At 40.4% G+C, this 25,248-nt stretch overlaps 1 protein-coding gene across 1 annotated transcript in view; it reads right to left on the bottom strand.

Annotated features, from left to right (window-relative positions):
* Nucleotides 1-1,197: 1,197 nt before the first annotated feature.
* The window catches only part of LOC141614004 (uncharacterized), a 42,587-nt gene continuing 18,536 nt past the window's right edge, over nt 1,198-25,248 (bottom strand). The window contains exon 2 of the mRNA XM_074432757.1: nt 1,198-1,659. Within this exon, the coding sequence (XP_074288858.1) occupies nt 1,198-1,659 (462 nt within the window). The remainder of the gene's footprint in view (nt 1,660-25,248) is intronic.

Below are 25,248 nucleotides of genomic sequence, written 5' to 3' on the forward strand. Positions count from 1 at the left end.
AAGTACAAAATTAGGCATCACCACTCTTCGCCGTATAGACCACAAACTAATGGCACGGTAAAGGCAGCAAACAAGAACGTTGTCACAATTCTCAAGAAAATGATTGACAACTATTGGGATTGGCCAAGCAAAATACCCTTTGCTTTGTGGGGATATCGCACAACAGTTAGGACGCCCACTGGGGCCACCCCTTTCTATTTGACCTATGGCATGGAAGCTGTACAGCCAGTCAAGTTAGAAATACCATCATTATGTATCTTACTCGAAAGTCAAATCCCGGAAGCCGATTAGAAGAGGGATTGATACGAAGAACTCATCCTCTTGGATGAATGTAGGCTATGCGCATTACATAATGTCCAAACATATCAGGCACGTATCAAACGAGCCTTCGACAAAAGGGTCAAGCCAAGGAACATCAAGGAAGGAGACTTAGTACTCAAGTCGGTTAGAGCTCTTTTACCTGTCGATCCACGGGGAAAATTCAAACCTAATTGGGTCGGACCATTTCTAGTCAAGTCCATACGTCCATGGGTGCGGTTAGGATCACAGACCTAGATGGGAATGAATTTTCCAACCCAACAAACCTTGACCAATTAAAACGGTATTATGCCTAGAATAGGGACAAAAACGCGCCTCGCGTAACCTCACGTGTCGCTCTTGTGGCACTTAATAAACGGCCCCTGGCCATGCTGAAATAAGCCAAGGTCACTCTGCTCTTGCATTTTTGACAATTCGTCATCCTCATATCATCAAATAAACTAAATTTGCACCTTTAGAGTAAGTAAAAGGCTCATGCTTATCTTCTAAGTTCATTACAAGCTCTTGCTTAGAACAATTATTCTTTTGCATTTACTCGAACTACGCGCAAGGGTTTGACTTCATTTTTTAAATGAATACATAGGCAATCCTTCATAGGATACAACCCATTAATTTTAAAAATGTAAATAGAAGGACATTTGCAGTTGCATTTTGAATTCGACAAGAGTAATGAATAGAAAATCACAAATGGTTTCATAACCAATTAACCTCTTTTATTTCATTCATTTCTTTTTTTTTTTTTTGCAAAAGATTATCATTTCATTTCAATGAAGAAAGAAATTACAAGTAATTTTTGCAAGAATATCACACTAGAAAACAGCTTAAGCCTAAACTCAAGCAAAACCAAGCTCTAACAAATGAGCACACACAAAGAGCAAACTAAGCACAAAGCCTATCAACGAAATTAGAAAATCTAGGATTCATATACAATCTTACTGCAACATTGTACTTGACTCTATTTACCACTGTCTGAGCAGAGCATTCCTGATTCATGAATATTCGCCTATTCCTCTCCATCCAAAGACCATAAATGGCAGCAGCAAGAGCCGTTCTAAACCAAGCTGCTGCCCAACCAACCTGGGACCTAGAATCATAACTCCATTTCTTTTGTTCAAGCAAATCAAAGTTACTAACGGGTAAATGTTGCCATTGTTTCAAAGCTGTCCAGACTTCCTGAGAAAACGAACAGCGGAAAAACAAATGCTGGTGAGTTTCCAAATCGTGCTTACAAAGAGTGCACCTGTTGACAAATTGGAGGCCCCTATGCTGCAAATTATCCACCGTTGCCAACCTTCTTTGAGCAGCAAGAATGGCTACAACTCTATGACTAGGGACAATGCTCTGATGAAAAAAGACAGAAAACCAGTCCTCCTTCTGAGGTATAGCAAACAAATACTCATTTCTAATAATAATAATACGTCACATAATAATAATAATGCCAAATAAAAAATAAAAATAGGCTAGGATTCTAAAACCCCACCTACTTATTACAATAATAATAATAATAAAGACTTGGGCTATTCCTCCATCTTTCCTTTGCCCTTGTCATTTTTGTCATACTTCTTGTCACGACCTCGAGCCGGACGCTGTTGCGCCACTTCGGACCTAATCACCAACGGTCTTTCTTGAGGGCTAGACTTACCATTCTTGTCAACCACTTTGTCCACGACAGGAGAGGTCTTCGGTTTCTTCGAAGGATGAACAACTCAAAACCAGGCATCTTCCTCTCCCTCAGTCAGATGCTTCTCTTTCTCCTTTTCCACCTCGCGCACCTTGTAGTCAACGGGCTCGCGCTTCCTCAATCTCTCGCGCTCCTCCGGAGTAGCGGCTTTCCTCCACCGCAGATAGGAGTCCGACACCCATAAGGCACTAACAGAAGAGTTCAAGAACCATACATTTATTTGAGCCCATTTAATGGCCCACTCCCTTCGACTCTCAGTAGTAAGCGCCACGGCAGTCTGCGGTACAGTGTCAAGCTTCGGGATCATCTGCTTTAGTCCAACCTGTCTCATCAGCCTCTTCGGGAAGATGCATACCATGAATTCCAAGCCAGGAATGCGCACAGATCGGGTAGGATCCAAGGAAGATACTCTAGTGACAGATTTGAGGTGCCACCATGGTACAATCCACCTAATCAAGGGCCATCATCACTCTTCAGTTTGTTTTCCCAGTAATTGCAGACCCGAGTGAAGTCCACCATGTAAAGCCTGGTCCTCATTGCAATCGAACGAGCGTGATAAGAAGGAACGTGAACTGGGGGCTCGATCAATCGAAGGCGCTCCATAAGCCAGACCTACCAAAAGCTGGTATGAGATCAAAAAAAAAAAAAAAAGATAAGAAAAAAAAGAAAAGAAAAAAAAAGTCGAAACAAAAATAAAGAGAAAAAGAAAAGTGTTCTTTTACCTGCAAAATAATGGCACTTCCCAAATACGGTAGGTCGCGATTGGCTTTCCTATTATCCAAGCCCAATAGGATCTCTCCTAGACATAAACAGGCTGGGCTTCTACGCAGCTCCATTTGCTCAACTAGGCCCAGGAGACGGGGACCACCTCTCAAATCTTCATCAACATGCCCTTGAAGGACATATACATGCAACAAGCAAAATCCAAATGCCCTTGGCCTAGCAACATAAGAAACGGTGGGGTCGGCCTTGTTAATGAATCGGTCGATAAAGTCCAACATTCGCACTCCTTTCGAGGTCACTAGTCGGTCCACCTCAATTCTAGACAATACAAGCAAGTCTCTAAATTTGTTCTTATACCCTTGTGAAGTAGAAGGAATAGCAGGCAAGTGTTCTGGGTCCCACCCACCAATCGCAGCAATTTCTTCAGGAAATGGGCAAATGTCACCTCCGAGGAACGCAAAAACATGAAAATTCGGGTCCCAATAATCAAGACAAGCATCTAGGAATGGTTTGACAACCTTGATAAGCTTCAAACTTAACAAATATCCAAGATTATAAGCACCCATATCGTGCTTCTCCATGTTGAAAAACTCATTGGTCCACTCTTTTAGACGAATCTCCAAAGTATTCATGATGAGTGATTATATTGAGAATTTTATGTAATAAGACGAAGAAGAGACGGAAGAATTGTGTGAATAAAACTTCTATGGACGTCTTTATTTATACTAAAATCTGTTTCCTAAAATCCGCCAGAACGAATACACTTGGGAACAGGGGCAGCACCTGCTGCGCCTTTTCAAAGGGACGCAGCTCCTGCTGCGCCTCTTCCTCAGCTTTGTTTATGTGAATTTCCGCGTTGGATCTTTCCTAAATCCTTTAACGAATAATTTCTTATTCCTACGGGTTATTGTTTTGGTAAATACGTCAAAATTACCATAATTCGTATTTCCGAAATTCGCGGGCACGCATTTCGAGGCAATATCAGCATTTTCGTCATTTTAGCACACTTGTATCATTTTCATTTTAATTTACTTCAAAACTTATATATATTTCTTTTATTTATTCCTTTTATTTAAACATTTCACTCCCGTCCTACATTACATTTCTAACTTATAGATTTCTATTTTTTTTTTTGGGGTAACCCTCCCTACCGTCAGGCCATTTCCGGTAAATTTTTTGCATTTTTCTACGTTTTTAGCACTTTTGAGTCATTTGTTTTGCGCTAATTTAGGCCATATGTATATACAAATGTATGTTTTGCGTGATTTCTATGTAAATTTCGGCAGCATGACGGCGTAAACCGTCATCTACCAAACCTGTTCAAGGCTAACCTGCAGGTACAAGCAACACAACCCAGCAGCAAAGGCACTCAAGCTGTCATATATACAACCAAAAAATGTAAAACAAACAGGGGGCTCGAGCCCCAAACAAAATCCAAAATGTCCAAAAATGTAGGTCCTAAAATGTACAAATGTGCAAGATACAAACAACAACAACAAAACGAGGCTACTGCCGGTAGCCCTCTAACTCCGCAACTCTCGCCACGAGAGCGGCAACCTCGCCGTCACGAAACTCGAGCTCCCTCAACAAGCGAGCAGTCTCCTCCCGAGACTGGGCCAACTCTCGCTTCAGCTCACTCCTCCTCTGCAAGCAACAAAATTGGCTCATGTCAATCATTTCAAGCAATTACAAGAAAAGTTGGAAAATCAAAATTAGGAAGAAAAGACATAAACGAAAGGTTCATACCTGACGGCCTCGACCGCCGACAAGTGCCTCGATGGCAGTAGCTCTCAACCGGTTGGTCACCCTCCATAACGCTACAAACCGAGACGGCACAACCTGCATTTTCAAAAAAAGAAGTTCTTAATAATTGGATAAGTTCAATCAAATGTGTTCTTACACAAAAAACCATGCAAATTGGAGGCTCACCCTCCGAATCAGATGCTGCCACTCGTCCAGGCCAGCATCCGTCACAGCTACGTCAAAGTCACACAACTCGGAGATCGTCGTCCTCCCGGTCGCGTCAGTGTACTAGAGGGTCTCGGGATACTCTGGGGGTTCGATGCCCGCCGCCTCGACCTCCTGCAAAGTGAAATGATTCCAATTAATCGATAATCTTTCATCGTATTCTCAAAATCAAAAGTAAAGAAGGATAAAGTACTTACCACAACCGGCCAGTATGCCAACCTCCCAAAGAGGAACGCCGAGTAGTCCTCGCCAGGAAGAAGGAGGGCGTCACCACCAACGCCAGCCAAGTCAGCCTCCCTCTCAGCCTCAGAAGGCTCCCTGAACATCGTCCTAGGAGGATCGATGGGAACCGTCAAAACATCCCGAGAGCACTGACGAGCCAAGCGCTCGCCCAAGTACCACACAGGGTCCATCGACGACGTCCTCAACAGCAACCGGCTCGAGCTCCTAGGTCGAAGGACCTCAGCCACGAAAGGAGGAGCGCCAGCTTACTCCGCCCAAGGCCTGGGCACCCACTGGGAAAAGACAAGAAATGAATCATTCTTATGATCGGTTGAAAATTAATGAAGAAGCAAAACAAATATAAGTGAGATGCTCACGCTGTCCAACTGAAGAGCGTTCACGTCCCGCCGATAGACACCGTGAGAGGAGCACTTGCTCCTCGTCCAACACATCACCCAATCCCTCACAACGGGATAGGCCTTCCCCAGCGGCTCCGTCCTCTTGGGCGAGAGGCTCGGAAAGTAGGAGTACACCCACGCTTGTGAAGCAAGATTGTCAATAATGATCTTTTGTGATTAAATAAGGAAAAGAAGTGATTATTAGTCCAAATGAAGGTTCATACCTCCAACAGTAGCCCAGGGCCGACAGCACCAGGAGAAGTCCCTTTCTCCACCAACTCTGGATGAACCATGGCCCTCATGAAGCGGATGAGGACCGCAAAGCCAGCAGTGACCAAGTCCCAACGTCCTAGGGAGCTCAGGTCAGAAAGGAAGGGAAGAAGCTTTGTCGACAGCCTCTCTCCCTTGTCTCCGAGGTAAATCGAAGACAAGAACCACCAGAGCCACAAACAGACTCTCTGCTCAGCTGTACAGGGAGGAGGAGCCGTCTCTCTCCCGTCGATCACCACCAGCGCTAGGGTCTTCCCCGCAAAGTAGTCTCGGACATAAGAACTCGGCACCAAACCAGGCACTGTAACAGCCTTCGGCGCCAAGTTGCAGCCGATCAACCTCCTAGCCTCGGCCGAGTCAACCCTCATGGTAGTCTCCGGCCACTCCACCACCTCAATCCCACACGGCAGACCAGAATTCATGCCGTAGTCCTCCGGCGTAAATCCCACCTCACCAAAAGGCATGTGAAAAGTGGAAGTCGTGTCCCAGAATCGGTCCAAGAAAGCGCGGACCATGCTGAAGTTAACCCGCAGCTTCCTCTTCGCGATATCCCTCCAAGCCTGCACCAAGGCACCAAACGCTCCCCGCTCGATCATGGCGCGCTCCTCCACCGACAGCCTCTCGTAGCACTCTATCGCCGTCGTGTAGCCCGAGAATGATCTGATGTTCCCGGCCTCCTATTGCGATTTGAAACAAAAGCTATCTTTAGTTTGAATAAAATTGGAAGAGATATGAGCAAATAAGACAAAAGAAGATGAGTGATGAGTAATGAATTCTAGATTACCAAGCTCTTCACCGTCCTATAGGACAGGTGACCCTCCGCAGCCCAAAGCAAGTGCCTACTGCCCTAGGTCTTAGCCCACGCGGGTGCTCCCCTCAGCTGACGACCTCCTCGCCCAACGTTGGCCCGCCTCGGGGCCTCCTCCTCCTCAGCAGCCTCCTCCTCCTTGACCTCGTCCTCAGCAGCCATCACCGCAGCGGTGAAAGCCTCCTCCAAAGCCCCCTCAATAGCACAAGAAGGGTCAACAGCAGTGTCTATCTCCATGGGAGCTCTCCTAGAAGTAGAAGCCTCATCACCTGCAACGTTAAAGTAAATTTAGGCCGCGTCAAGTGACGACAAGCCTTAGTTAAGGGATTTTCGAGCTTTCGGAAGCCCTGAAATCGCTCTTCTCTCGCCATCTTTGGCCTTATTCCCACAAACCCGATCACTCATGTTGTAATTTGGGTCAAGTCAAGCCTAAGGTGAAGCCTAGTCATGGGTTCAAGTCGAAATTTCGGCAGCATTTCGTTATAACGGCGATTATGCCCTAGGAAAGTGTCCTAAAAAAGCCGTCACAAACCAAAATTTCGAGATGGTAGGAAGTTTACCCATCATCCAAGGATTCCAAATATCAAGTTTCATCGCAAATGGGCAATCCTAAGGCCATTTTCGTTGCAATTTACGGTTTAGCTGTGAAACCGTCTCAATTTCACTCAAATGCTCAATACTCAACGAAACTTCGAAACAAATACATGGTTATGATCCTTATACTACCAATTAGCCATTTACATAATCAATTTTACAAGGCAAGATCATTTGGGGGAAAAGCCCCAAATTTTCGACATTTTAAGGTTGGGAACTCTAATTTTGTCGATCCCATTCATCCGTTATAGAAGATTAATGCAAGAATGATATACATACCTCTATTAGTCATGGTGAATACAAGCTTTTGTATCAAATTTTGGCGGAAATGCTTAAAATTTGAGAGAGAAATTGATAATTTGTATTTCGAAAAAAATGAAATGAGCCTCTGTTTTTACGCAGAAAAGACACACTCAGGAACAGACACAGCAGGGGTTGCGCCTATTCCAAGAGACGCAGCTCTTGCTGCGCCTCTTCCTTAGCTTCCCTCCATACGAGTTTTCAAAAATTCGTTATGAGTTCGTTATTTGTGGGCCCATCTTTGGTGCGCCTCTTCCCTAATGCCATTTTATCTTCTTTGGTCCGTTTGACGATAATTCTTTGTTCAGACCCACATTTGTAAGCCGACTGCAGCCTATTATACGTTATTTATCGCTTCCAAGACTTTGATTGTCAGAACGAGCAGGTATTCCTCCACAGGTGTTTCGACACGCCTTCATTATATTCCCCCAGCGAGAGTAAGCGGATCAACAATCCCTCTCGAGACATGGAGATACATTCCTGATAAGGTTTCCCAACACGATATTTCACGACATACAATCGTCCCTTCTCATGTCCCTCCGAAGTTTGTTTGAAGACGACCCAAGCAGATTTCTCCCAGGAGTTCGCGCCTGTGTCCTGCTACTCACAACATTTCTTGTTTCCCCACGGAGTGCGATAAAGATGTCGTTCTCCAGAAGTTCCCAAACCAGTAGAGTTCCTACACTCAAGCCTTAGTTATCCCTTAGTTTGAAATTATATTTTGGGCCTTCTTCCCATTGACGCTTTCTTTTAGGGCCCCACACCCTAGCATAATCCTTACTTATCCTTTAGGTCTTATCCTTTAGCTCCTACGCTTACCCTTAGCTCCTATGCACCTCCGAAAACGTCTCTCAAGAAGTTTCAGGTATGGTCTCTTCTTATGGCTGGCGAGCATCCTTACGTAGTTTAATGGACTTTAAACGACCCTCCCCGATAGTCGACAAACTCTAAAATGTTCCCGACAACAGGTCCTTGGTTCAGACCCCTTGAACCACCTCGCGTCGCCATAGTCGTCAGGTTGTAATCTTCGATTGACCTGATCTCAGTCAAAGTAGGGGCTCTGTAGATACCTCATTTCTGCACCTCCCGCAAACCACCCGGTGATGATTGGGCCGCATGTTTGGTACGCGGAACGATTTGTGACAGTTCGTAAGTTTATCGTCAAGTGATTGCTCAAACATTTATGTCTACCTCTTAGTTGTCGTCTACGTGCCGATACGGTCGTTTTCACAGTAATTAGAGTATATTTGGAGTTCGGGCCTAAAACCGTCTTCATTTTCTGGTAACCGTTAAATCCCGAGTCAGAATGTTCTGGAATGTTCCGGATATTTCTATTCCATATTTTATAAATATTTCACAATATTTTAATCTTTGGTAAACAATTTCCCGTAATATTCATACAAAATATTAAGGAACATAAGATTATCCCGTCATTCCATAAACCAAACACGGAAATCTTTCTTCCGCAGGAGGAAACCACCTGGGAAAAGACGCAGCAGGTGCTGCGCCTCTTCCAAGGGACGCAGTGCATGCTGCGCCTTTTCCCAAGTCCTTTTCTGCGTATTTTTCGTATCTTTTTCATATCTTTTCGAGATTCACTTCCAAAGTCTCTCCGAAAACCCTATTCCTTCACGTGATTAGTATAAATAGGAGCCTTCGCTCCTCATATTTCTCACGCGAGTGTCCGCCCTTTTCTTCTCCCTTTGCATACTAAACCACGTTCTTACTTTTTGGCGTCTACGTGCTTGAACATTCGACCACGTAAGCTCGGATCTTTCTGAGTACCAGCCTCATTTGCATGAACGGCCAATTTGACCAACTCCACATCAATCAACTTAATTAATCTTAATCGTTTTCCTCCTACGAGGGTACTTTCGTTACATTCGCGTCGAGCATCACTAATCGTAAACTTAGTTCATCTCGTTTCGTCAAACATATAAGTCTGAGGGTGTAAATCTCTCTTTTATTATTTTTATTTACTTTTTGTATCATTAATGTAAGGTTTATGTCGAAAATACTTGTTAAAACCGATTTATAAAACCATGTTTAAAACCCTTTTTACGGATTACCAGAAAATAACCGTCGAGAAAGGATGCAGCAACTGCTGCGCCTCTTCGTGAGCCTGCCGCAGTTTCTGCTTCCTTTCTTCTTCCTTCGTCCTCTGTAAATTCGTCAGCTTTTATTTGTTTTCGTTTGTCTTCTTCAATGCTTTGACACAATAGCATAATAATTCCACATGTACACTATTTATCGTTCATTAGCATGTAATTTAATCTTTAAATTCGACTTAAATCCCAAGTAATCCAATATTTGCGGGTTTTCGTCATTAAACTCAATCCGGGTTGTAGAAATTCGATTCATTCATATTGAGTTTTGGAATTCGACCTTTGATATATTTCCATCTGTCTATTGTCATATTCGTCATTAGTTCGTCATTAATTTGTTATGTTTAATCTATTTAATTCACCCATGTCACTAATCAATCCTTCGTCCATGTAAATAATTCGTTCACATTCGTTTCATCCATGTTTTATTGCTTTTATGACTCATTTGCATGTAATTAATCCATTAAATTACTTCAATCCAAGTCGAATATCATAATCAATCCTTAAATTCACTAACGAATATTAACGATTTGCAGTTCCGGCTTCACAGCCAGAACTCACCCTTGGAACAGACGCAGTAACTACTGCGCCTCTTCCAAAGGGCGCAGTCCTGCTGCGCCTGTTCCAGGTTGATTTCTGCCTCTGAACTTCGTTCTGCCTTGACCTGATTAATTAGTTTACGTATAATTAACTATTAACCGTATTATCGCCTATTTATTTGTTCGTTAATTCATTCCTTTATTTCGTTTTCTTAAATTATCCGTTTTGAAAGTATTTTCGACATAAATCGCTAAACCCGATGTAATTATTGTATTTTTATTGTATTTATCATTGTATTTTGTATCATTTATATGTTTTCACATGTAATTGAACCTTAATCCCAACTTCGACCCAATTGTTTGTTAAAATAATTGTTCACCGACTTAAATAATCTTCACATGCTAGGATTAAAACTTGGATGTTGCATTGCATGCATATAATGGACGATATATCGAGTACGAATAACTTCCCTAATCATTAGTAGAGGCTGCTATGGAGGCGGGCGGGATTAGGTGTTCGATCAAAAGAGCTTCCTAATACGTACCCTCACCCCTTACTCCAGATCTCTGTGAACATCCGTGTTCATTGACATCCACGAGAGTCATTATAGACATAGCATGTTAAGGGTAACGAGTTCCTCGTGTTCATGTCACTACTTTGTGTCTTGACATGACACGAGGTATTCGAACGGTTCCAATTTTCCATAAAAATTGGTGGCGACTCCACAAATGCAAACGCTTGTTTCCCAAGCGCCCCCGTGGCCCTATTTCCACAGACGTGAGGATGTCGAAATGTCAAAATGCAGGAGCAAAGTGACGTAAGCTTTATTTCAGCGGGCCAAGGGCCATTTTTATTTCGTGTCGCATGAGCGGCACGTGGGTGTTACGCGAGGCGCGTTTCTTGTCCTATACTAGGCGTAATATCGTTTCAGTTGGTCAAGGTTAGTTGGGTTAGAAAATTCATTCCCATCTAGGTCTGTGATCCTAAGCACAACCCTCGAGAGTATGGACTTGACTAAGAAAGGTCCGGCCCAGTTGGGTTTGAACTTTCCACGTGGATCGACAGGTAGTAGAGCTCTGACTGATTTGAGCACCAAATCTCCTCCTTTGATGCTCCTGGGTTTAACCCATTTATTGAAGGCTCGTTTGATACGTGCCTGATATGTTTGCACATTATGCAATGCGCGCAACCTTCGTTCATCCAAGAAGATTAGCTCTTCATACCTATCCCTATTCCAATAAGCTTCTGGAATTTGACTTTCAAGTAGAATGCGTAAAGACGGGATTTCTCGTTCAACTGGTTGTACAGCTTCCATGCCGTAAGTCAAATAGAAAGGAGTAGCCCCAATGGGCATCCTGACTGATGTGCGATAACCCCATAATGCGAATGGTATCTTGCTGGGCCAATCGCGATACTTGTCGATCATTTTCGTGAGGATAGTGACGACATTCTTGTTAGCTGCCTCTACCGCGCCATTAGTTTGAGGTCTGTAAGGCGAGGAATGGTGGTGCTTGATTTTGTATTTGGCTACAAATTGCTCAGTCTCAGCCTGGAAATGTGATCCATTGTCACTGATGAACTCATGTGGGCAACCATATCGACAGGTGATATTGGTTTGTATGAACTTGGCGACGTTCTTGGCGGTGAGACTAGTGTAAGATGCTGCTTCGACCCATTTGGTAAAATAGTGGATAGCTACCAAAATGAAATAGTGACCTCCTGTTCCGGCTGGAGTGATTTTCCCAATTATGTCAATTCCCCAAGCAGAAAACGGCCAAGGAGATGTCATGGTGTAAAGCAGTGAAGGAGGGACATGTTGCACATTCCCGACGATTTGACAGTTATGGCAATGTCTGACGTATTTGATACAATCCGACTCCATCGTGGTCCAGTAATATCCCAGACGTGTGATTTTCTTTGCCATCATTGGTCCGCTCATGTGAGGACCACATTCTCCATCATGAACTTCTTCCATCACTTTTTGTGCCTGTGGACGATCAAGGCAACAAAAGACTACACCAAGAGGTGTTCTTTTGTACAATTCTCCCTGCATGAGGAGGTATTGAGAGGTTAATAGGCGTATAGCACGTTGTCCCCTCTTATCCATATCTGGTGGATATATACTATTGAGCTTGAAGTTTAGAATGACTTGAAAGCAAGGTTCCCCTGGATTTTCTTCCTCATCTGTAATTTGGTGTACATAGGCTGGTTCTGACCGCCGTTCGATGCACAAGGGCATTTCTACCATATTGTCTGGCATATTAATCAAAGATGCAAGGTTTGCAAGAGCCTCTGCAAATTGATTCTCTTCGCAAGGGAGGTGTAGATAAGTGACCTGATCGAAGAATTGGGCAACTTGATCTATCCTAGCCTGATAGGGTGCTAGACTTTCACTTCGAATTTTCTAAGATCCCGTAATTTGGTTGATGATCAAGGATTAGTCTCCGTGAACTCGAAGATTCTTGATGCCTAAACTTACTGCTGCTTGTAGCCCAATGAGACAAGCTTCATATTTCGCTGCGTTATTTGTCACCTCGAAGTCGAGTTGGACAGAGAGTGGTGTATGCTCGCCTTCAGGAGAAATGAGAAATACTCCTATTCCAAATCCTCTTAGATTCGATGCTCCATCAAAATAAAGGTCCCAAGAGTCTACACTGGTTTGTAGTATGGCCTCGTCTGGAAATAACCACTTGTCTATTGCTTGGGTGTCGTTGATAGGATTATCTGCGAAGAATTCGGCAACGGCGCGCCCCTTTATAACCTTCAGAGGTACATATTTGAGATCGAACTCTAAGAGCATTAAGGTCCATCTTGCCAATCGACCATTGAGAACGGGTTTTTCGAAGAGGTACTTGACGGGATCCATCTTGGAATACACCTTGACAGAGTAGCTAAGCATGTAATGGCGTAGCTTCTTTGTTGCCCACACAAGAGCGAGGCATGTCTTTTCGAGAGGTGTGTACTTGCACTCATACTCCAAGAACTTCTTACTAAGGTAGTAGATAGCTCTTTCTTCTTTCCCAATGGTTTGTGCGAGCATAGCCCCATGGCTGTTTCAGTCACTGTGAGATAGAAACCAAGAGGTTGATCTCGTTGAGGAGGCATGAGCACTGGTGGCTTGGCTAGTATCTCCTTAATTCTGTCAAACGCCTTATAGCAATCATTGTCCTATATGGTATGATCTGTTTTCTTGAGCTTTTTGAATATAGGTTCGCAGATCATAGTAAGCCTTGATATGAATCAGTATATATACTGCACCTTGCTTAGAAATCCTCTAACCTCCTTCTCTGTTTGGGGTTGTGGCATTTCGATTAGAGCCTTGATCTTGGATGGATCAATTTCTATTCCTCTTTGGCTGACGACATATCCCAGAAGTTTGCTTGATGTTACCCCGAATGCACATTTCTGAGGATTGAGTCTCATGTTGTATTTGCGCAATCTTAGGAAGAATTTGCGAAGGTTATCAATATGCCCTTTCCTATACTTGGATATGACGATCATGTCATCGACGTACACTTTTACTTCTTTATACATCATGTCATGAAGAAAGGTGGCCGTAGTACGTAGATATGTAGCTCCAGCATTGATTAGCCCAAATGGCATAACTGTATAACAATATGTGCCCATTGAGTGAGGAAGGCTGTCTTATGCATGTCTTCTATGGCCATTTTGATCTGATTATACCCTGCATATCCGTCCATGAAGGATAACAATGCGTGATCTGCCGTATTATCTACCAATATGTCGATGTGCGGTAGAGGGAAGTCGTCCTTGGGCCTTGCTTTGTTTAAGTCTCTGAAATCAACACAAACTCGGATTCGCCGATCCTTTCTGGGTACGGGGACTAGGTTAGCCACCCAGTCTGAATACTCAGAATCTTTGATGAACCCGGCTTTGAATTGTTTATCGACTTCTTCTTTGATTTTAAGAGCCCATTCGGTCCTCATTCGACGAAGTCTCTACTTTACGGGTTTGAAACCTGGTTTGATTGGAATTCTGTGCTCTGCAATATCCCCGTCGATTCCTAGCATGTCTTTGTAGGACTAAACGAAAATGTCCTTGAACTCGTGTAGGATGTCGATAAAACTGGCCCTTTTAGTCGGGTTTAGGGTCGTCCCTATCCTAAGTTATTGGGGTTCTAGTTTGGTTCCTACATTAATGGGTTCGGTGTTCTCTATAACTGGTGTCCCTTCCCCCTCCTCTAGTATCTCTTTAACTATGTAGGGTGGTAATTCGACTGAGTCTGGGTCAGGATCATCCTCATTATCATCATAAATAGAATTGCATTAAGAATAACACAAAGAGTAAGCAGAATCTGATTTATTGATATTAAATTTTGAAAAGAGTTGAAATAAGGAAGCCATATGTTCAGTAGTCTGTGGCGGTAAAAGGACAACTGTGGGACGTTTCCCAAGCTACTGTTACTACTTGATGCTATGCTAGGAGAAACAAGGGGATTGGGAGTGACGACAGGAGGAGTCTCTATTGCGACTTCTCTAGACTCAGACTTTGGTGCCGACTCTGACTCAAACTCTGACTCGAATTCGTTGCCTTCGGGTTCTCCTTTGAACATCTCTCCTTCTCCAGTGGTGACTTTGAAGAGCTTTCCTTGGTTGTTAGTCCACTTGATAAACTTTCTCCATCCTTTTTGCTGATTTGAACTGGTTTCGGTGATCAATGCTGTGGGGTTGAAATAGTCATCTTGAAGTATCATGGTAATGATCTCATCCTGTGCTGCCCTAACGAATCGATCCTCTCCAAACAGAAGGCTAACAGCCTGTTCGTCTAAACAAGGTGTTTGACGAGTTTTGACGGTAGGAACCGTTTCTGAAGGGATGAAGTAGCAATCGTGGAAGTCCTTGATTCCAGCTAGTTACATTCCCTTACAGTGCCAAGGTTCGGGAAATCCGTGAAAGTATTCTTGATTTCCCTCTCTAACGAAATACCCATTTAAAGTAAGGAGGTAGGATCGCATTTGGATTCCTTTGTTCTTATGGTTTTGAAATTGTGTGAGCATCTCCAAAGCTTCTTCTTTTGTGGGTTTGTATCCCAATCCTAATGGTATCCTTTGAGAGTTCCCTTCCTTGTAAGGTGCGAAGGTATTTTTCTTGGCAGGATTCAATGGCGTTCCCGGGAAGTATCTTTGGGACTTAAGTATGTGGTTGACCACTAAATTGGAGTATAGGTTGAACTATAGAGGTGCCAGTTCGCTCTCTACAAGGTTTATGCTATGAAAGCTCCTAAGCTTATATACTGGATATGTGACTACTTGGTTGCTTGACATTTTCTCTATTACTGCCTTGATAGGTGACGAAGTGATCGTCACCACTTTGCCATCTAGAGGAATCTTAATCTTCTGGTGCAAGGTGGATGTTACTACTTTGGAAGCGTGAATCCAAGGCCTTCCCAGAAGTATATTGAATGATGCTTCGATATCCACTATTTGAAAATTAACCTTTCGCTCAATTGGCCCTGTGGCTATAGTGAGGTTGACTAGTCCTACTACTTTACGTCGTGTTCCATCGTATGCTCGAACACTTTGGTTGGTAGGAGTCCAATCTGACTCTTTCATGCCTATCTTGTATGCTGTCTTTAGCGGTATGACGTTGAATGCAGAGCCATCATCTACCAAAGTCATTGGCACGTTCTTTTTTAAGCATATGACGGTAATGAACAGAGCTAGGTTGTGACCGGCGCCGAAGGGAGGCAAATCTTCATCTGAAAAAGTAATTGGGTTACTTAGTTTATCTAAATCTTGGAAGACCAAGTTGACTACGTCATTAGGCGTAGAGTTGTGTGCCACGTTCAATTTAGCCAAGGCTTGCAGTAAAGCTTGGGGATGAGGAAATGAACTCGCAACTAGTTGCCAGACTGAAAGATCAGCCTTTGTCTTCTGCAGTTGTTTTAGCAAGTGGTCAGTAGGTGTACCTTCACCATCATTTGGTGTGATGACATTGGTGTTAGTGACTGGACCATTAGCTATATGACCATTCTGAGAAACATTTTGATATGGACGCCCTGAACGAGTAAGGTGGTCTATATCTTGGTCTTCACTACTTTTGACTATATCCTCACTAGCTTTGACTATGTAGTGTTCTGTGAGGTATTCATCTTCATCGTTATCGGTCCATATTCCGTTGATGATAGTAAGCTCTCTCAACCTGATGATCTCGTCTTCTAAACTGATTATTTGGTCGACTAGATTGTCAACCACGTCGACTACCTCTTGCATTGTAGAATCTTGAGATAGATTTAGTGGCATGCTCTCTTTGGGTATGGTGCTTGGATTGCGGAGGGATGCTACTACATCTTCCAGTTCTGAAACTTTCCTACTCACGCTCTTTGCCCATGCAATAAAATCGGCAATGGTAGGAGAAATGGTGGAATAACTCCCCTCATCTTCTAATGCATGAATCTCATCTTCGATTAGAGAAATGAGTTGTGAACAATCCAAGGTGGATTCTTCATCTGTAACCATCATAACTCCAAGAGGATTCTGAGTATTGTTAGGCTTACCTTCAGGAGGTATAGGTAAACGACCATCTTCAATCATATCCTGAAGGACATGTTTTAGTTTAAAGCGTTTCTCTGTATCGTTTCCCTTGCCTCTATGATATTCGCAGTACGCATTCTCATCCCAGAACTTGGATTTCTTTTCTGGGTCAGGTGTAGGTCCTATGGGTTGGAGCTTATCCTGTTTCATCAACCTTTTCAGAGCATTGGAGTATGTATCGCCAATGTTTGTGAACTTCCTTTGTGGGTTATTCTTCTTTGATGATTCGACAAGGTTAACCTCATCAGTCTTGCTAGTAAAGCCATAAGCACGACTCATTGAACCTTGATATCCACGACTTACCGTTTTGTACAAGAGCCCTTTACGGATGTCATCTTCAATTATCGTCCCTAGAACAGTCAGATCTTTGAAGGTCTTTATGTTTTGGTACCTCAAGTGGTTTGCATAAATGGGTCTCAAATTATCCACGAACTTCTCCTCAAGGGTAGCTTCATCTGGACATTCAACCAGTTGTGTGCTTGTCTTCCTCCACCTACTTAGGAAGTCGGTGAAGCCTTCTTTCTCATTTTGGGTAAGAACCTCTAGAGTGCGCATTGACTTGGATCTCATCATTATCCGCGTATTTTTTAGTGAACTCAATTGCAGCATCATCCCAAGTGGCAATCTTCTTGTGTTCCAAAGAGTAGAACCATTGCTTAGGAATGGTGTCGAGAGATGAAGGAAAGATCCTTAAGAACATCTCAGGTTTGATGCCTTTGATAGACATGTAGTCTTTGAAAGCACGAATGTGGTGAAAGATTCATTAATCTCTTATTAGACACTTCTAATAACTTTATATTTATTAATTAAGTCATAAACTAAAAGGATCTTATGAATGCAAAACAAAAGATACAAAGTAAGAAGAAATCGATTAATCTTACATTGAGGGCCAAATGGATTATACTAATCGGTCTCCTACCAATTAGTCATCTTAAGTAAATCCAAGTGCTCCAACAAAACCCTTAGATTCAATAGTAGAATCTACTCCTCAAGGATTGTACCAAGGAAATCACTCTTAATACAAGTACTAATTTAGTTACTAGAAATTAGTATTTCTATCCTTAAATTAATATTATAAGATTACAACTTCTAGTAATAGAGGAATAATATTAGAGATTTGTGAGAATTATTTTCTAGTGTGTTCCATAACAAATACTCGAGAGATGAGTTATTAACAAGGTAATAATTTTATATCAATGAAAAACAAGAATAAGAAGAGAAAATTTCTCATCTTTTCTTAGGGGTGGCCGGGTAGGTTGGGGAAGAGTGCCCAATACATGCACACGTTTGTTCTTCTCAAGAGTTTAGGTATGCAAACCTATCATTAGTAGGTTATGATTATGTTTCCATTTAATAAAATAAACAAAACACAATTAACCCCTATAATCCCATTTACATGGCACAACCATTTAAAATGGGTCCATTTTAAGTTTGTCAAATGTTAATTTGTGTAGTGTGACATATTGGATATGTTACTAGACATGTAATTTAAATAATGAATTTTTAACTTATTAAAAATCATTATATAAACAAAATAAATCACATACAAAAATTAACTAGTAATTCACAATTACAATTACTTAAAATGGGTCATAGAATTATAAATCACAACTACTTGTATTTATAATAACGATTCATTCTTATTTTAATTGTTTCATAAACAATAAATAAACCTGAAGTAATAAAACAATTTAATTACTTAGTACGAATCTTATTTAATCAAATTACAATAAGATACGTAATTTTACTCACAAAATCATTTGTCAATTTTAAGGAATTAATTAACTTGTATCAATCATACAATTAATTAATTAATAAATTAAGAATGTTTCCCTAGAGGTATGACCTTAAGGGATCAACTGATAACCACCTTCACACGACAGTAATGTTAAACTCTAGTCAGCCAATCATTACCGATTAATGTAGATTAGTTGACAATAAAATATTGCTTTCACTACAAAGAAAAGCTTCCATAGCGACGGACAAATCCGTCGCAAATAACGAAATCCCGTCGCAAATATAGAACTTGCGACGGAATTAGCCCGTCGCAAAATTTCGTCGCAAAATTTCGTTTTTCGACGGAAATTCCGTTGCAAAGTAAAATCTGCGACGGATCAAAGCGTCGCAGATGGCCGTAGCAAAAGATGGATCTGCGACGGAATTTCCGTCGCAGTTCACTGTTCATGCAAGGCCACGTAGGCACAAAGGTCAACCAAAAAGTCAAAATCTGCGACGGATTTTCCGTCGCAAAGTACTGTTCATGTAAGGCCACGTGTCCTCTTCAGTCAACCCATTAGTCAACATCTGCGACGAAAAATCCGTCGCCAAGTACTGTTCATGTAAGGCCACGTGTCCTCCTCAGTCAACCCATTAGTCAACATCTACGACGGAAAATCCGTCGCAAATTCCGTCGCAGGGAAAAATGAATCAGGGGGTTTACAGCGTTTTTCTAGCTCCCCAATTACTTAGAAAGCAATTACATACTCATACTCCCGGTTTCCTGCAAACATACAGAAAATCCAGCAATTGACAAATTCACAACTCGTTCAAGACGAGATTTCAAAACAACATTTTCGCATTAACTTGAAATAAAAGGTTTACATAAGTTTAGTACAATAACTGTTCAACAAAGAAAGCTAAATAAGTCCATAAACCGGGAGTAGGAGTGATAACTACTAATCAACAAATAACTACTAATCAATACACGGGAGTAGGAGTAGGCCAAGCATTGTCGCCACCATCATCATCAAAGTCATTTCTAGCTTGAAATACACCTCCGGGGTTACAAGTTTGAGTAGTAAAACCTTGTTGGCTCAAGAACTCCTCTATTGCCGCAATCCTTTGAGACTGTTCGGCCTCGACTTGCTTAAGTCGGGCATTCTCTTTTGCGACTCTAGCAACAAAACCCGGAGTATGAGGAGTAGAAGTGACGTTACCAGTCGAGCGGTGGTGGTTCTCCCAAATTTGTGGTGCTGCATTTCCCGTGCCAAGTACTCTACCTTTCTTATCAAATCCTCCATGTTCTTCAATATAAATCTCATTATCATCGATGTTCTCGACCCCTTGACTCTGAAGCTGAGTTTTCTTTGAGATGATCTTACCCTATATCATTAAAAAACGAAAGATTAGATACCATCTACTAAATAATCATGATTGAAAAAATGAGTTAAAAATTAAATAATTATATTAACTTACGAAGAGTTGACTCCTTTTTTGGATAACCATCCTTTTGTGCTACGCTTCCTTGTCTTCTCCAACAACTGCAAAGCGGACGGAATTTCTCCTTTCCCATCTTTATCAACCTACAATTTTGATACTTGTTAAATATAATTACTAACTTTAAATAAAGTTAAAGAAAAAAAAGGTAATAAATTAAAAAAGAAAGTGAAGAAATTACCATTGAGTCCATATATTGCAATGTGTTTTTTCGACCCATTAGGTGAGTACCCAACGCCTTCCCCTTCTCGTCACATCCCGACTTACGGTTAGCCGAATTCTACTCCGATTTTTCCGTGAAAGTAGGTTCTTCAAGTGGTCTTCTCTTCAATCTACGGTGCAACTCAACACTAATCCAATCCGGCTTTTCATGCTCTTCCTTATGATAAGCTCGATAAATCATTTGCCGTAAACGGGTCTTCATGGCATCTTCCCAAGCCTTCTTAACCCTTGCCTTGTAGCGGGGATCGTAACTAACACGCCACTGTTCAATAAACAATAAAGTTAGAAAATAAACTTCATTGTAAATAAATATAAAATAAATGAATAAAATACCTAATATTAAATTAAATGACAATTGCTAATACCTCAAACCAATTCCACCAATCCTTCTTTATAGTAGATGACGCCGATTTCCAATTAGGAGAATGTTCTTTGTAGTTGCATCCAATATTATTCGATATCAAGTTCACAACGGATTCATGATTGAACCTGGAAAAAAAAATGACAATATAGTAAATATATATATATATATATATATATATATATATATATATATATATATATATATATATATATATATATATATATATATATATATATATATATATATAAATCGTTATAAAAATAATTAATTATGAAAAAATAACATACTTACCAAACGGCATCTTGCTCAAGAGAATCGAGATGAATTTTCTCAATTGGCACATTTTCTTGTTCTTGTTGATGACCTGCTGGTATTTCTTCATTCTCGTTTTCATGTCCTCGGTTTCCTGCATTACTATTACTACCTTGTCTTCGTCCCCTCGTCGCCATAGAAACCAACTAAATTCTTCAACATTGTTAGAAATCAAATAGTAGCAACAAAATAAAAAATCAAATAATAGCAACAAAGTAAGAAATTGGCAAAGTAAGAAATTGGCAAAGTAAGAAATCAAATAATCAAATAATAGCAACAAAATAAGAAATTGGGAAAGTGAGAAATCAAATAATCATATAATAGCAACAAGATAGGAAATTAAATAGTACTCCCTCCCTCTCGGTCAAGTAATCAAATAATAGCAACAAAGTAAAAAAATAAGATTGAATAAAAAGTAAGATTGAATGAAAACAAACTAGATTTCAATAAATTAAGCCATACGGCATCTACAACTAATAGTACCAACAAAGTAATAAGATTGAATGAAAAGGTACAAAACATCTACATCATCATCACTTAATTGGCAACAAAGTAAGAAATTGGCAAAGTAAGAAATCAAATAATCAAATAATAGCAACAAAATAAGAAATTGGCAAAGTAAGAAATCAAATAATCATATAATAGCAACAAGGTAAGAAATTAAATAGTAGTCCCTTCCTCTCGGTCAAGTAATCAAATAATAGCAACAAAGTAAAAAAATAAGATTGAATAAAAAGTAAGATTGAATGAAAACAAACTAGATTTCATTAAATTAAGCCATACGGCATCTACAACTAATAGTACCAACAAAGTAATAAGATTGAATGAAAATGTATAAATCCTAGTCATCATCATCATCATCATGACTTAAATTAGTGTTTTCGTTGCCTTTAAAAAGCGAATCTAAAAAATCCTCATCATCATCTTCTTCTAAATACTTCTTCAAAGCCTCCTCCCCTAACTCTTCCTCATCTTCCTCCTCTTGCATATCATCATTCTGTACTTGCATTTCATCTCCTTGCATTTCTTCTTGTTCCTCCTCAACATTTTCATTCTCATCTTCTATTTCAATTATTGCCAATGTTGTATTACCATTATTAACATCTTCTTGAAAGATAGATTCATCAGTAGGAGCATCAACTTGTGATCTTGCCTTTATTTTAAATACTGCTGACCACTGATCTTTATCTCTTTTGATATTTGGATAAGGAGCATAGCAAACGTGTTCCACTTGATATGCTTACACAAATGGGTCATATTTTGGAAAATTTTTGCTCCGATTAACATCCACAAGTTTATATTCCTTATGTATTTGCATTCCTCTTTCTAAGTTATCTATCCAATTACATTTGAATAAAATAACGTTGTAAGGGTTTTTCTCGCCAGTATAAGACAACTCAACAACTTCATTTAGGGTTCCATAGTAGTCAGCTCCTTCAGTCGAACTCACACACACTCCATTGTTAATTGTCGACTTTTCCAAATCTTTCTCATCTATGAAAGCTCGAAATTTGTCAACATTGATGGAATAACGCTTCCATGTTCTTACTTTTCTTGAAGGTCCATTTGCTAAGGCAACTACAACTGGATATTTTAAATTATTTACCTAGTATTAATGATAATGAACCAATTATTTACCAAATAATAATATAATTTAAATAAGCATTATAGAATATATATTATTTACTTACTTGACCTCTAAACCAGTCAGGGAATTTTGTTTCAAATTTGTTCCAAATATCATCGGCCATAGAAACCTCAGGATATTCTCTTTTGATGTAATCCTCAAACAACCTATTCGAAAATGCTGAATTAAGTTTTGAATTAACTTTTGCATGTTTTACTATTGAAACAACATTTAAAATTAAATTTTTTTTTCACCTACCTTTCCATACGTTTCAACTCATCAGAATCACAATTAGATAAAACATAGAGGTGTGCACGTTCATATTCGTTATCTTCCAAAAATCTTTCACGACATTTTCCAGAAGTAGTGCCCTCATGATCTTGAAATAGCTCAGGCAAGGTAGAATACTTCAGCTTTTTCTAACCTATGTCAAGGTCTTTTGCCTTCGTGTCTATATGTTCTTCAAAGTAAAAAGAACAAAAATTTGCTATTTCTTCAAGCAAATATGCGTTGCATAATGACCCTTGAACACGAGCTTTATTTCCAATTTTTTTTTTCAAATGATTCAAGAACCTACAAAAAAATTGGTTAAGAATGAATGACATTAAGTAATAACCTTAAAAGGCTTCATAAAAGATAGTGATATTATCTCTCAAAAGGATACATCCACCTATATTGCACAGGACCACGTACTTTCACTTCATATTGCAAAATGAATTGGCAGATGTTCCATTGAGTTAAAAAATGAAAGTGGAAGTATTTTTTCCAATTTGCAGATTATCTCGACAATATTTTTCTCGAGACTTGTTATTTTTTTAATTTGTACAGATGAAGTGCACAAGTCTCTGAAAAATTGACTAATCTCAATTATGGCATTCCACTCATTTTTAGGGAGAAGGTGCCTTAAAGCAACCGGCAGTAAACGCTCCATAAACACATGACAATCATGGCTTTTCAAGCCAAGTAGCTTCAACTCATTCATATCGGCACATCTTCTCAAATCTGAAGCATAGCCGTCTGGAAACTTTAAATTACATATCCAATCACACAACACTTTCTTCTGCTCTTTTTTCAATACGACTGAATCCACCTTTCGCGACCTTAAACAAAGTTGTAACATGTATTTTTGTGCATTTGGGTTCAAGGTTGTCTAGTCTTTCCTATCCATCATCGTGTGAATTAGTTGTTCGAAAAAAAATTTCTCAATATGCATGACATCAAGGTTATGTCGAATTAGTAGTGTGCTCCAATATGGAAGCTCCCAAAAAATACTTTGTTTCCATCACCCAATTCGTTTCGCTTTAACCGTTCTCAATTCATGGTCAGATGCATCCACGATTTTTGGTAAATCTTTCACACATTCCCACACTTGTTCGCCCGATAACCTCGTTCCAGCAACATCGTTCTCTATTCTTCCTTTTCGAAAGTGGACCTTATCCTTGCGAAAAGTATGATCTGTGTCTAAATATTGTCTATGACAATCAAACCAACTCCATTTTTTGCTATGCTGAAGCCAAATCGATTTAGTCTCTTTTTTCGTACAACATGGACATGCATTCTCACCAGTAGTTGACCAACCAGTGAACCAGATAACATGCCATAAGCAGGAAAGTCTTTGATCGTCGATAGGAGTGAGGCTCTTAAGTCGAAGTTTTGTTTCCTAGATACGTCATATGTAAACAATCCCGTGTCCCACAATTGCTTCAACTCGTGCATTAGAGGCTGTAAATAGACGTCAAGGTTTTGTTTGGGACCCTTTGGCCCAGGAAAAATTAAGAACATAAATTGTCTTTTCATGCATAGCCAGGGTGGTAAATTGTAAGGTGTAAGCATCACCGGCCAGCATGAATACAAGTTCCCGAATGGCCCAAAAGCCGAGAAACCATCGGTGCAACGTCCAAGTCTAACATTCCGAGGCTCAGATGCAAAAGAAGGATGAAGATGATCAAAATGTTTCCAAGCTTCACTGTCACTTGGATGAGTCATTGTCCCACTAACTCGGGGGTTTTCATAATGCCAACGCATTTGTTCCGAGAGTTTTTTTGTGGCATAAATTCGTTGCAAACGTGGCCCTATTGGGAAATAATTTAAGACATTTTTGGGGACCCTTTTGCCATTTGCATTCTTTGCACTTTTGTACCTAGCTCTACCACATTTTCTACACTTGTCAAGAAGAGCGTCGTCCATCCAAAAAAGCAAACATCCATTAAAACATGCATCTATCTTTTCATGAGGAAGTTGAAGAGCTTTGAGAACATTTTTTTTTTTTTGGTAAAATGTGAGAGGGTATATATAAGCTCAAAAAATAGGTACATACAAGATATGGACTTAGTACAGGCACTAAGTCTCCACTACCAAACCATCACGGATGCTACAGAAGAAAAGCATAAAGATTACAATCAACTTAGCATCCTATCAAAATGTATCACAACTAACATCATAAACCCCATTTCTTGCTTTGAGAACATTTTTGGTTTCATAGAAGTTACGCATCAAAATATGATCTTGAGGAAGAAGGTCTCCCATGAGTGACGTGAAACCATCTACACATTTATGGGCTAAGTTAAATTCACATTTCAGAGTGACAAGCCTTGCAGCCGACTGTAGCAATGAGAGTCGACATCCCTCGTAGACAGGTTGCTCGGCACGTTTTAACATTTGAAAAAAGGCTAATATATTGGGATTTGGAGATTCATCAACCACCTCGGCATTAAGAGCTTCTTACCTAATTTGATCAATGTTATCGCACAACACATCCTCTACCATATCCCTATAAGGATTGTCAGAGGGCATTGCCATTTCCTCTTCCTCAACGGGGAATTTCTCTCCGTGACACACCCAATCATAATAGTTGTCACAAAAACCCTTTAGACCAACGTGTTTTCGTACTTCTTGTTCAACTAAATACTTTTTATTTTTGCACTTACTACTTGGACACCTAATTTCTTTAATTCTAATGAATTCGTCTTGTTGCTTAACATAATCAATGAATTTATTAACCCCTATTACGAATTCCTTCCTTAATTT

Source organism: Silene latifolia, chromosome 11 (genome assembly GCF_048544455.1).
Source record: "Silene latifolia isolate original U9 population chromosome 11, ASM4854445v1, whole genome shotgun sequence".
Classification (NCBI taxonomy): domain Eukaryota; kingdom Viridiplantae; phylum Streptophyta; class Magnoliopsida; order Caryophyllales; family Caryophyllaceae; genus Silene; species Silene latifolia.